A 14,403-nucleotide genomic window follows, 5' to 3' on the forward strand; every position below is an offset into this window, starting at 1 on the left:
CCCCTGCCACAACCTCTCTCCCCCAATCCCGGATAGTCCCCAAACCCTGGCCCCCCAACCCCTGCCTCCCACAGACCTACCTGAATCCAGCTGCCAGGGATGCTTCCGCCATCCAGCCTGACTGTATGCTGGCTGGCTGGCTGGCTGGCTGGCTGGCTGGCTGTGTGTGTGTGTGTGCGCGCACGTGTGTTTTACACACATATGCACGTGTTGCCCCCTGCCTCCAATCGTCTTCCCCCCCAACCCTACCAGACCCAAACAGCTTATTGCAGGCTGGAAGACTGCCATCCTGCATGGGGAAATCCACCATTTCCCATGGTTTTCTCCTTTAAAGAGGAAAACCCACATTTTTCTCCATCAAATGAGAAAATCCATGTTTTCCTGCAGCAATCGGAAAATCAGACCCCTGTGTAATTATGCACCTTCTAGCTGAAAATTTTATTTTATGAAATTTCTTATAGGTGCAAATGTTCCTGATTTCCAGTACTGAATGATTTATCTATACCATTAAAAAAAATCCAACATATTGAATAACCATTTTGAAAAGGCTGCAGGATAGACAAATTATTAGGACACATTTCTTAACTGCAACATAATGGAAATTTAACAATGAAGTTGAAGAATTTTCTAAGTATATCCACTATTTTAAGGATATATGTAATAACCATGAAAGTTTCATGAAGACATTCCTGGAGTTTATTAAAGAACAGTATATTTCTGCAGCTTAGCCTAGGGCTTAAGATAATATGCCATCTGCAGGTCATGTTACTGCCTGTTATTTTTTATGGTACAGCTGACAAAAATAAAGATGCATGACTGAACCTCTGAAATTATTAGAGATACCTATTTACCATAAGTTTTCCAATTACAATGTCTACAGAATTTCCAAACTCTTATTTATAAAAGCCTCTCTCATATTAAAAAAAACCCTTAAAATTTTAAATAAGGTACATTTGCTGTACCCATATATGAAACAGCACTTTACAGAAATTACATTGTTCTACAAGCTATTGAAAAAGTGAAATGATTTTACTAATTTAACCATCCCCAAGCTAAAGCATCAGTTAAGCTTTAAAAATGTTTCCAACTTATGTTTATCAAAAATAGGGTGAATTATCAGAGACAGCAATGTCAAAATGACAACAAAATCAATTAATACACAACTCAGCATTGATCCCTAAAAGACTCAACCAGATTTTAAAAGGACTAATGAATTAAAATTATTGTGTACTTTAGTATACAGTATATTATTTGAAAGTCAATTCACTGCAAGGTTTTCCACTGACAAAACCATCAGCCTGCTGTTGGGTTTTGCTTGCTGGCAAGACAAGTGCACATTGTTTATTAGTGCTTTGACATTTTAAAATATTACCCAATACCATATTTTTATATTTCGTGCTGTTTTTAATATATGCTGTGCAGTAGAGTAATTATAGTTTTTAGCACCTCGTGCTGTGGTGCAGGTTTTGATCTAAAAGAGTATAAGAGGTATTTGTGATTTTTTTATTTTGAAGAAAGAGTGTGTTAGACAAACTGTGAAGGAAGAGTGCTGTAAACTGTTTGTGGTCTTGGGAAGAAGTCTGCAATGTTGATTAAGCATTGAAACAGGCTACACAGAGGTTGGAAATGTTAAACCAGGGATGATCCTGCCTATAGTTCAGAATTTTGAAATACCATCAATTTCTAAGGTTAGGAGTGAAATGGGGTGCAAGATAAACTGACTAAAAGACACCAAAGGGACTAAAGAATGGAAGTTGAATAAGAGATTCAAGGTTCAATGTATAATACTTCTGTGTTTTTATAATAATTCATAAATAAATCTAGAAAGACAGGGAATGTAAATATTTTCACAGGAGTTTATACTGGGGAACAGGAAAGGAATGTAATGTACAATTAACCACTTAAGTGTTTCTGCTTATGTACTATATGGCCTCTGAATTATATAAATTAAATGAGAATGTGTTTACAATAATGTTTATAAACTATCAAATGATTTGACTATCACAACTCAAATGCTCAAAAACTATTTACACCTATGCTCACATACAAGAGTGAGATGTGAGAATTATTTTTGTAGTTCAATATTGCTCCACTGTCTATCAGATAGTTAGTTTAAAATTCAGGCAAAGCAGAACATAAATAAAGATTTAGGGTATCTAAATTGGACTACTTACTTAAAACAGACTTTGTTATTATTTGTACATGTGTTACAGTCATTTTTTTTTTTTTTTTTTTTTAAGTAAAATAGCAACAAGATGTATAATCTAAGAACTTCCAAATTAATCCTTTCTGTTCCAAGAGATACCTACCTTGGATATTGATACATATGCAGCACATATACAACAATGAACAAAGAATATTAGAATCAGGGTGTATCCCTAAGCTTTTCCTCAACGTAAGTTCAGGCCTCAGTCTGTCTTTCAGAGCAGCAGTAGCATACTGGGATTAAATAAAATAAGTCAATACTTTAAGGTAATGTAGAGAAACACATTTTTGCAAGAGGTGTTAAATTACTAGTAAATATTTGCATAAAATATTGGCCAAAATTTACCAGTTTACTCATGTAAAACCTGTCTCTACAAAAGGAAAGGAGACATTAACCATTATCGTAAACCACTGTTCATTCAGGATCATTCTGTTCTTTTTGTCTGAGTATTTGAACATACTAGATCAGGACTCAGAATCCTACTTCTAGCAATCCTGGGACTTTGACTTTGAGCCAGCCATGTGATTTCTCTAAGCCTCAGTTCCTCATATGAAAGACAAGGGCCATAACACGCTACCTAACCCTTTTCTGCTTTTTCGATAGCTTTTTCAGGTTGTCCCTTATTACATGCTCATACAGTCCTTAGGAAAAGGGACCTTGGTATCAGCTGGGGCCTCTCTATAAGATATTTATTATATACATAATAATACATGGGCAGTTGCAATTAAATTGCCATGCACATATATAGCACTAAGGCTGTCATCCTGAAAACATTAGGAATTTGGCATGAGAAAGAACTATATTTTGTACACTGACTAAATGTTATAGATGTTTGTATCTACTTCCTATTTCAAATGCTCCCAAATCAATTGTAAAAGTGACTTAAGTGCTACCTGTATCTGCTTAATAATAAAAAAAAAAAAAAATCAGCCTTATTACACACAAATATCACTAAAAGCTTGTTTGAGTTTCATGGGACTAATGATTGTAAAAATAAATTCCTTAAAAGCGTTTCACTATCTTATGATTTCTGTAAATACTCTGCTGCCACAGAAATAGTTGTCCTGTGAATAGTGTTATATTACTTCTAGAAAGCAAACATTTCAGCATACTTATCAGGATTTTTTTATTTGTCATAAAGCGAACAGAAACCCTTTAAAAAGCCAAACAAATCTCCCAGAGTGACTTTAAGACCCTCTGAAATGCCCAACGGCTTTGAACTGCTTGTTGAACTTTGCGTCTCACCAATTCTTTTCAAACTGCTTTTAGCTGTTAATTATTTATAGAAAATTAACTTCTTCAGAGTTTACAGAGTGTTTAATATTCCTCTCCTCATACCTAGACCCTGAAATCTGATGTTATAGTGTACTTGAAGAAGGCCCATTTGAAAGCTAATCCAGCAATGTGCACTTTATGCAAACAACTGGGGCTTCTTCCAGTTTGGCAAAGCACTAACTTATTCTTTAGAGGTTACACAAACTTCCTGAAGGACTGAAGGGTATACCACTTTCCAGAACACTCTAATGAGTTATAATTAGAATGGCAACAGTATCAGTGTAAGTAACTGCTTAGTACAAAAAAAGAAGAATCAAAAGACTCCATGCCTTTATCATCAAAAAGGGAAACTAGGGAAACTTTATCATCAAATAGAAACTCTATGCAAATATCATCAAATAATCTGTATCTTTGATTCAGAATCATAGAAATAGGGAGCTGGAAGGGACGTGAAGGTATCATCTATCCCATGGATGTCAAACTCACTCACGCTCCAAGCTGGATCCAAACTGCCAGACTCCTTGTGGTCTGGATGCAGACCAGGGCACAGGGGCAGCTGCCCTTGGCCCCTGCCGCAGCAATGACAACAGGTTCATGGGTGGCAAGGACTTTGGAGGCAGCAGGTCCTAAGATGGTCCAGGGGTATCAGTAGGATTTGGGGACAGCTGCAAGCCAATTCTGCTGCTGACAGCTATGGCCTGTGGTGTTGAAGGGCCCCACGTTCTATGGCAGGTCACATCCCCAAATTCCAATAGCCTGTGGGCCACATTGGACACCTCTGATCTAGTCCACATTGTAAGTATACCTCCAGACCATCCCAGACAAATGTTTACCTAACTTGTTCCTAAAAGCCTTAAAAATTAAGATTTCACAGTGTTCCTGTGCAGCCTGCTGCAGTGTTTTACAACTCTTCCTTACCATCCAACCCTAATCTTCCTGGCTTCAAATTAAGTCACTTTATTCTTATCCTGCCCCAGTGAACAGAGAGAAGAATGGCTCACTATCTACATAAAATATTCAGCAGTAGAAAAAAAGACTCTTTGTGCCAACAGCTTCAGTCTTTTCTGTTTTGGAATATACTGAGATAAAATTTGAAAACATGAAAATTCTGCTAAAAAGGGATGGATAACCTATTAAGGCAGGAGTAGGTAATTATTTGGGCTGGAGAGTCACTTAAATGAGTTGGTGTCCTCTTGAGGGCCACATCTCTCTTCCTCCTTCCCTCCATGGAGCTGTGTATGCCCCAATCTCTGCATCTCCCCCTCCTTCCCTCTCTGGAGCTGTAGCACACCCTGATCCTATCTCCCCTGCTGCTCCCTGCCCCCCACCAGAGCTGTAGCACACCCTGATCCTCACTCTCTCTCCCTCCTTCCCCGGAGATGAAGCAGCCCCAAACTTCTCCCTCTCCCTGCCTCCCTGGAGCTATTTCACACCCCAATCCCCTCCTCTCTCTCTCTCCCCCTCCCTCCCTACTGCTTCCTCTGCCCCTCCCCCTCTGTCCAGAGCTGTAGCACACTCCAACCCCCATCCCCAACCTGGAGACTACCAGCCCCATTCACAGCTTACACCACCACCTGCCCGGCATGGTGGAACCAGCCCCAAGCAGCCACCAGTGTCAGCTGTGGATGCACCCAGCGGGTTCCAGGTGGGGAATCTAGGCATCCACTTAGGTCCACAGCTGACGCCACTGCATCAGTGCCAGGCAGAAGCAGTCCTGCCTGCCAGCCTGGCACAACACAGTGGCTGGAGCCAGAGCTGCCAACTGCCCACAGGCCAGATCCCACAAGTTTATAGCCGCCTGCCTGCGGGCCAAACACAGTCAGTTGGCAGGCCAGATCAGGCCCCTGAACTATAACTTGCCCACCCCTGTATTAAGTGGCAAAGTCCAAAGACACAAACATTTCCAAGCTTTCCGCTTTAAAGCATTAAACTTAAATGTTATACTTACAGTATTAGACACATAAGGCAATCCATAAAATTTCTCCTGGGTTTCCTTTAAAATTTCTGTGGTTGATCTCTTTAGAGGATGTTTCCCATGATAGATCTGATCCAAGACAGCATAAAAGACCTAGACGGATAGAATATATATATATATATATATATATATATTTTCAGCTTTGGTTCACACTCTTGGCATTTGGCATGTGGTTAGCCAATGGAGATAAATGCAACAGCATACCTCATGAAAGTTGGGAAATGCATACATTTTCCAGCTGTTCTACTTTCTGTGCAAGATTAAAAAGGAAAAGGCCTGGTCCCACTGATGTGCTGAGTATGATTAACTCCAACTAACATAAACAGGTACCAACTGGCTCATGATCTTGTAGGATTCATCTTTTAACACTTAAAGGGCACTGTCACCTTTTGTGAGTTTATGTATTTGTTTACCTACCTTAAAACTGAGACCTATTCCTAAAGCATTCTAGAAATCCATCTTTTCATTGAAAAAGTTTTAAAATAAATTTAATTAAAGATCTACTAACACCACTCTTGCATTGCAAGAAACTCAGACACAGGACAGCACAACATGCTCTCTCTAGGACAGCATTTCTCAACCTGTGGGTCTCTAGTGTGAGAATATATGAAAGGGTCATGAACAAATTTTAAAAAATGGATTCTCCTTTAAAGGAGAAAAACATGGGAAGCCATGGCTTTTCCCTTGCAGGCTGACAGAGTTCTAGCCTGCGAGGGGCTGCTTGGGGCTCCCCCTACCCCAAACACCTACCCGTTGCCCCACACATTGGGGGGCTGGGGCCTGGGGGTGGGGGACAGCGGGTCAGAAGTGAGGGGCACTGGATCGAGACTGACCATTGAAGGTTATGAATGGGTCCTGGTACAAAAAAGGTTGAGAACCAGTGCTCTAGGACATGTGACACTATGCATTCAACCATACAAAAGAGCCTGCATCTGCTGTGAAGTAGGTTTGGGCTAAATAATGGACATCAGAAGTCTCTTGAGCAGCCATTAGCAGTATCCCCTATAACTGACCCACTAGAGTGCTTTGAGAAAAGCATCTTCCTATTTGCCAAAGAATAGTAAGAGGTAAGGGAAACTGGAAAGAAGCACTTCTGAAGACTCCTATTTTACAAGTGCTTTGTGAGGTGCAAGGCAGACTACGTGGGTCCCAGAATGTAAATGCAGGGTGCTCAGGGTTTGCCAAGTTTAGAAATGGGAGATGTGAAGTATCATTTTTGTGGCAGTCATGGGAGAAAGAAGGTAAGAGATGCACATAAGTAGTCCAAATCCATGATATTCTGCAGATTATTGGTGAGGTCTATCAAATAGGATCAGACTGCTCTATAGCAACCAACCATCCAAAGGAGGAGAAGTGATGCTTAGCATCCTAAGGAACTTTCAGGGATTTTTTTTTGTGAGTTGACCTGGGGAGTCTAAATGGAGTCCTTGCCCAACACCCACTGAAATCAATGTGTTTATAGGTTGAAAAGAGTGTAAACTACTGTACAAGAATAGTGTAAATACTGTACAACTTCTACTCCTCTTCAGCCTGTGATGGGAGCCTTCAGGTGTTTGTGAGAAAACAGTAACTGCTGACAGACTAAGGAAACAGAGAACCTGCACAACTCTGTGCGTCAGGAAGGAAACGATCACTTTCTGTTATACTGTGCATGCATTTAAGAACAACTAACTTGTAGACAGAGCAAGACCTTTATTAACTTTCATGTGATACAGTGAGAAGTGTTATATAACAGTGCTTATTTATGTGCTTCTTCATTGCCATGGGAGCCATGGAACAATTCAGGAGCCTGTATGAGGTGTGTACTAGGTGTGAACTACCATGAAAATGAAGCTTGTAAAACAGCCACATACTCTTTTCTTCTACAAAATTGTTTTATTTAATGTTGGCTATAAAATAATGAACTTGATTTTATCACGAAAAAGCTGGTTACGATATTTAACATGACTACAGAACATATAAATGCTCAACTATTTCTTTCAGAATTTAAATATTGATTTAAAAAACCCACCAAACAACTGAGTGGTTATGATTTAGTTGGGATTTATTCATTATAGATTTAGTTTGGATTATAACCTCATGTAAATCTATGCATCTGAAACATAAACACTTCCTAAGGATTATGTTGCTTCTATGTAAATGACTACTCTTCTAAACATAGTGTGCCTCAATAAACCTTTCAACTATAGTTCCAAAATGATAAGTTGATAAAGATATGCAAAAGTTGCTTTTCCATGGAAAAAAAAGGGAATGCTTTAGATGTTAGAGAAAATGACTGGGTATTGGGACTTGGGGGATTTGTTCCTGTATTCTCTGCCAACTTACTATATGATCTTGAGATAGTTTTGCAAATTTAAGCCCCTATCTTTAATATTTGGAGCCTCAAGTTTGCATGCCCAGACTCAGCTGGTGAGGCCCTGGTTAAGAGGTGCTGAACATATACAAACTCGTCCATTTATAAACACAGAATATGTACAAAAATATCAGCCAAGCAGATAATTTTTCAATTAAGACACTGGACAAACATTAGTGAATGATTGTAAATTCAGTATATGAGGAACATCATACTTTTTAAAGATAACTTATAGTAAATGTAATGCTGGGTAACTTCTCACTTATGTCATAAATGGATGACAGAGGATGAGAGTACCTTCATTGATTTTTGTCCCCAGTCTGAGCAACGAAAAACCTGAAGTGCTCCTACAGCAGCTCTCTTTATTAGATATGGAGGTTTTATTTGCTTCCTTTCTCCATCTGCTGGTATGAAGAGGCAGTTTTGGATGCAACAAGATCTTCACTGCAGTGGTCAATGATAGTGAAATAAGGGGGAATCAGTAGATGAGGACGAGAACTTAATTATTGGTTAGAAGAGATTCTCATTTTAGGATGTTCTATGCATAGATAAAAGGGTACCAGTGAGAGTTTAATACTGAATGTTGAAAAATTGGAAAGGATAAGAGAAGCCACAAAAACAATTTGAGGATGGGAGAAAATACTTTACAGTGAGAGACTTAATGAGCTCAATCTTACTATCAAAGAAGATTGAAAGGTTACTTGATTACAGTGTATAATATATCATGGGGAGGAAATACCAGGGAATAAAAAGTCTTGACTCTAGAGGAAATGGGCAGAATGAAACCCAATGGCTGAAAACTGAAACCAGACAAATCTAAATTAGAAATGGAACGCACACTTTTTAACATCAAAGATGATTAATCTCTGGAACTAACTACCAAGGGATGTGGTTAATTTTCAACCTTTCAATATCTTCAGATCAAGACTTAATGCCTTAAACCTTTACAGAAGCACAAGTTATGGGGCTCAATTGTGGGGTAAAAAATGAAATTCAAAAGGACTGTGATATACCCAATATGCTAATGTAACTTTGACAGACCTAGCCAGCTGCCTGCTCACCCCCTTGATATACCCATGGTACAATGATGATATCATCACATGGACACGAGAAGGAATCTCTAGAGAAATTCCACCAGCACGTCTACAACTTCCACCACTCCATCAGACTCCATTATAGAATACTCCACCCACATATTCATTTATCAGACACCGCTGTGAAAGTTTGTAGGTCTTAAGAAGGGCTAAGAACAGTTAAAATCTGAAAGTCAAGTTCTGTGGAAAGCACAGGAGTACACCAGAACATTTGGAATCTTGTCAAGAACACTGTGATGTAAGGATCAGTACAACCTTCCATACTAGATAAGAAAAATACGTAGGATAGTATAATCAAACCTGGTACATACCTGGGAAGATATGTAAGAATGCTGTAATTAAGTGCATGGCACCAAATGTGACTGATCATGTGTGGCTAATGATAAGGGCTTAAAAGTAAGTGCTTCTAATGGCTAAAAAATAGAAATGCACTTTGTTTGGATCTGTGTTTAACACTGCACTATCTCTGCTGTCAGCCAGTCTGATCACCTGGCTGATAGTATGAATAAAGGCTACACTAAGTTTATACTCATTAAATAACTGTGCCGTGTGCTTATTTGAACTGTGTTGCAGTAGGACTTAACAGGACCATGGTGACAGCAACACTTATCATCACATTGTATTGGAAACCAACCAATCGCTAGAACTACCTCCACATCAACAACTCATATCCTAAGCACACTATCATCTACAGCCAAAGTATGCTACAACTGTATCTGCTCTGATCCTACTGACCAAGATGTACACTTTAAGAATATGGAGCAGAGATTCCTAGACTTACAATACAATCCTAAAACCACAGTCACTCAAAGCAACAATCAGACTCAGACTCTGCTCCGACCTGCTTACTATAGCAACTCCAAGATGAGGACAAATTTCAATTTTCCCCTTCATGTCTATTTAGGCCCTGAACATTTGGCATGCCCAACAAATCACTGTGAATTCCAGAATTTTGTCACAAAAATGGTCATCTGGCTGAACACAAGGCCTCAGACATTTTGTTTTCTGTGTCCCTGCCTTGTTGGGACCATCCTGCAACTACCCCTTGTTCTCCAACTTTCCTCGTAAGAAAGAGTGGAGAGTGGATCACAGTTCACATTCTCTGTACTGATCCTTGGAGTCAGGAAGCATGTGGTCAGAAAGATGGAGCTGGGAGTCCAGCTTGCAGCCAGGAAATGGGGGAAACCAGAACTAAGGGAAATTGAGGTGGGCTAACTAGAGAACAATGCAGCAACAGAGCATTAGGGTAATGAGTCACTGAAGCCAGCTATAGGTTTCCTTCTTCCCTGGCACATGTAAGGCGTGGGAAGGAGGTTATGTGAGCCAGGCCACCTGGAAAGCACAGTGAAGAAATCCATCCTTGAAAATAAACACCAGTGAACTTTACATCCATAACTGTTTTCATCTGCAAGCCACAGTTGCGGGTGTTTGCAAAGGGCCTTAAAGACAGGAATGAAAAATATTTCACAATGCCACAGACTTCAGGAGTTGTTGATGAGGTGCAGGCAAGACACTGCTTTTAAGTGTTTAGACACTGGTAGATTTCTACAGTCAATGCTATACATCTAGAAAATTTAAATACAAAGGAAGCAGCATACTGCATTAATTATTATAAATTACTACACTGATTACATCAAATTGTACAATTAAAATGTTATTAGCTTAATAATATGATTCCAGTTCATTCTAGCACTCTGCCCACTTATTAAAATAATTGTGCAATGGGTTATATGAGTGCCATTAAAGTTACTCCAGGTCCAAACACATCAGAATTTATTTCACATGACAAAAATGCACCCCACAAGAAGATGTATATTTAAATGTTGTTAAATTCTTGGGTTTAATCATACATCTCTCTTCAATATGCAGAAGATCCCAGAAACTCAAATTAATGTAGTGATACTCCAATTACGGATGGAAAAAAACCCAATTTAAACATAAATCTACTTTTTTCAGGTACTTCTGAAAAAAATGTTTTGCTGTGGTTTTTGAGTAGGCTAAGAATGCTTTAAAAATGTTTCCCTGAACTTGGAAACATCCAAAAACATTTACATTTTTAAAGGTCAAATGTGGCATGGATGGTGTCACTTAGACCTTACCGAGAAATGTAATGCTTTGCTTAGTTTGAAGGAAATGTGCTTGAGTCATCAGTTATAATTTTGTTGACATTTCTGGTTGTAGTGTGGTTTTACAGGCAACTAAATAGACACATGTGAACCTAGCTGGATAACTGCACATCAGAATAAATGCAGGAGTGTGGCGGGTAGATGAAGAGTCAGGACTGCTAACTTTTGACAACATTCATTTAACAACAAAGACTAATTCTCAAACCTGGGTGCTTAAAATGGGCACTAAATACATGTTTCACAGATGAAATAAAACTTACTTGATTGTAAAAATTAAATATCTTGATTTCCCCCAGACTTTGATGCAATTTAAAGTGTTCAGTACTTCAGATTAGTTTTAGTTAGGTGCCTCAATTTAGATTTTGGAGCTTAAACTTAGGTACCCAGGTTTGAAAAATGTGACTGATTTTTAACTTTCTGTGCTAAGAAAGAGCCCTCCAAACCAATGATAAAATGGGTTTTAGATAGGCCACAGAGAAAATGCTAGCCAAAACATAGTTAAATGAACTGAAAAAAAAAAGTATTTTAAAATAATGTGCATATATTTAGGCTACAGAGAAATGTCACTAAAGCAAAGTTAAAGAATGAAAAAAAAATAAAGATTTCACAAATTAGGAGACTAGTTTCACCTAGTTTCCATAACTTAGGATTTTTGATTTTGGATATAGAGAGAACTGAAAACAAAGAACATACCTGAAGTTGCATATCAGCTGCTGCACAAACTTTTTTTGATTCACAGAGCCGTGACACCATGCTTTTTGGCAGTGGCTTGAATGAAAAAATAATAAATCAAATTATATTTAGAACTAGTCAACTGCTTGAGAGCTTCATTGCACTACATTTATAACTAAGGCCAAAAACAAGAACAGCATATAAAGCAAGAAACTTATGATAATGTTTATAAACAGCTGTGATTTTTAAACATTAGATTAGAAAACTTATATTGACCATTTAATTTCAACAAGTATTGTTATCTAAAAGGTTTGAAAATGTGAGTTCAGAATTGCAAAACGATAGAATAAAAATTTGCAGGAACTTTTTAATTAGTAACCAGAAATAACCATTGATTGACTCAACCATTTTTCTTTAATTATATAAAGTGACCCTTTGTTCTAAGTATATATACACGTAAAATATAACAGCCTTTTGAACTATTATGATACATAATTATAGTAATTATTTATTCCTGCAAATAATTTTAGAAAAAGAAATACAGAGAGGACAGGCAAAATCCTCTAGGGTCACGTAATCTAATCTTCTGTGGAAGATATTAGAAGTAAAAAAACCCCAAAAAACTTACTAACACTAAATGTGTTTGGCAGAATTTCCTATTGGTATGATCCAACCCCAAAGAAGTAGAGGAGCACAGGATTAGGTTTTATGTATTTACCAATATAAAAAATACTTCACTATACTGAGCAGCAAGTATGTGCTTTTATACACAATCTGTTTCATATTACTAGAATTATTTAAAATACACCACACAACTCTTAGGAAACTATTAGATAGATGTTCCCCAATTTTCAAACTATTTTTCCCTTTGACTTACCTAGAATTCTATAAATATATCCAGAGACTGATCGTTGCCAGATTTTAAAATCATTGGTAGGTGAAAGCGTAACGCTACATTTCTTGTGACTATTTCTTGAATAAATCAGTCTTCCAAATAAGTAAGTTCTTTTCTGTAAGTTTTGTTTTATTCAGCTAACATGTTAAATACAGTTAAATTAACTCAGTCCTTGCAGTACTGTTCAAAACATATTATGGGTTCTGCATTAGAACATAGAGGTTTAATATTAAAGAACTCTGAAAGGATACCTAAAGTTTTATAGTCTGTTGAAGTTTTTAAGAGCCAATACATCACAGTTTATAGATTCTAACAGCATATCCATGTGTTTAAATTCTGTACAATTAATCTGACTTGAAGACAAGCTATATGAATGTTCATAGAATAAAAATGTATTTTTGCAGTAGCTTGCAAGATCTGTAACATTTTTGCTCTGGTAAATGTATTGTGGTCTCAGGGTATGACAGGACTCATAACGGGGTCAGCTCTTAAATTTCAGTCTACAAACTGGACCAATGAATACAAATTCTGCCAGAGAACGAATTGTTTAAAATTATATGATGATTTTAACTCTCTATACTGCTGGCCTCCAGATCAAGAAAAGGATATCATGCAGAGAGAGATCAAAAATCTAACAAGATCGAACATGATAATAGTGATAATGGAGGAATTCAATGGACCACATATAAACTGGTCAAAAGCACGAGGATATAAAAAATTCATAACAGTTAAGAGATTTCTTCTCAATTTATTCTCATGTAACAAAGGAGTTGATTCAACAATTAAAAAAACCACTAAATAAAAGTAACCACAATATAGTCAAGATCCTAGACAGAAATAAGGCACCAAAAAATAAATTTTAAAAAGGTAGATTGTAATGCAATGAAAATGAGGTAGCCCCAAATCCCCAGTGTTTAAAGGAAAGAAAATAAAATCCTCAGATGTAGTATGTATGCTTTATGAAACTCTAATGCACCCAAACTACTGAATTAAACAAATAAATAAAAGAAAAGGACCAGAAAGGCAATGAGAAAGCCATTATATCAAAACAGTCATCGCTAGCTATTCAAGCCAACCCAGACTTCGTATTAGAACAATCTAATCCTAATAAAGCCAATGAAAAGAAGCCCAGATTACACCAGGTATGATGTAAGAGGGGAAAGCTGTAGCTGAATTTTTGTGGGTGGGCAACTTCATGGCTGGGATCAGAGATGACCATAGCAGGGTGCAGGGCCCAGGGCAAATCAGCCAGTGCAGAGACCAGGTGTGGTGGCAGGGAGTAGCCGGATGGAAAGCCGACCCAGCTCCACCCCCAACCCCACACAGAGACAGCTCCAGCTGGGATAGATTTAGACATGCTTAGAGGTTCCATCTACTTCCATCGGCCTGCTTCTCTCCTAGGCCCCCTCCACACCTTACAGGTACTGTGCAAATAACTGGTTCGTTGCACAATTACCTGAAGACCAGCTACACATGCAAAGTAGATACCATGCCATAAGAAGCTCCAACTAGCTATAAAGTTAGACCTCTAAAATGCATACTAACTTTAGAGCTGGTTGCTATCGAGCTTTAATTTGCATACATACTGGGCCTCCCCTGTGGCTTGGAGCCCTGTCAGCTGATAGGCCTCCCAGTTGTATGGGTGCACCATGGTCAGTGTAAAACCCCCAAGCTCTAGGGATTACAGCAGCTGTGATTGCTATGGCTTAAGAGTGCAGGAAACCCCTGGGGCTTCAGGATCACCACTGTGGCAATCTCCCTGTCTAAGGGGCACAAGAAACCCACCAGACCAGGGCATGACCACAGG

The 14,403-nt window shown here is 38.4% G+C and overlaps 1 protein-coding gene across 1 annotated transcript in view; it reads right to left on the minus strand.

Moving 5' to 3' along the window:
- The window catches only part of MIPEP (mitochondrial intermediate peptidase), a gene marked incomplete at its 5' end in the record, with an annotated part of 117,208 nt that overhangs the window by 15,126 nt on the left and 87,679 nt on the right, over positions 1-14,403 (minus strand). Inside the window, 2 exons of the mRNA XM_019523787.1 lie at positions 5,430-5,549; positions 11,723-11,797. Coding sequence (XP_019379332.1) covers positions 5,430-5,549; positions 11,723-11,797 — 195 coding nt within the window. The remainder of the gene's footprint in view (positions 1-5,429; positions 5,550-11,722; positions 11,798-14,403) is intronic.

Source organism: Gavialis gangeticus, unplaced genomic scaffold, assembly GCF_001723915.1.
Source record: "Gavialis gangeticus isolate Ggan-Ray unplaced genomic scaffold, GavGan_comp1, whole genome shotgun sequence".
NCBI lineage: Eukaryota > Metazoa > Chordata > Crocodylia > Gavialidae > Gavialis > Gavialis gangeticus.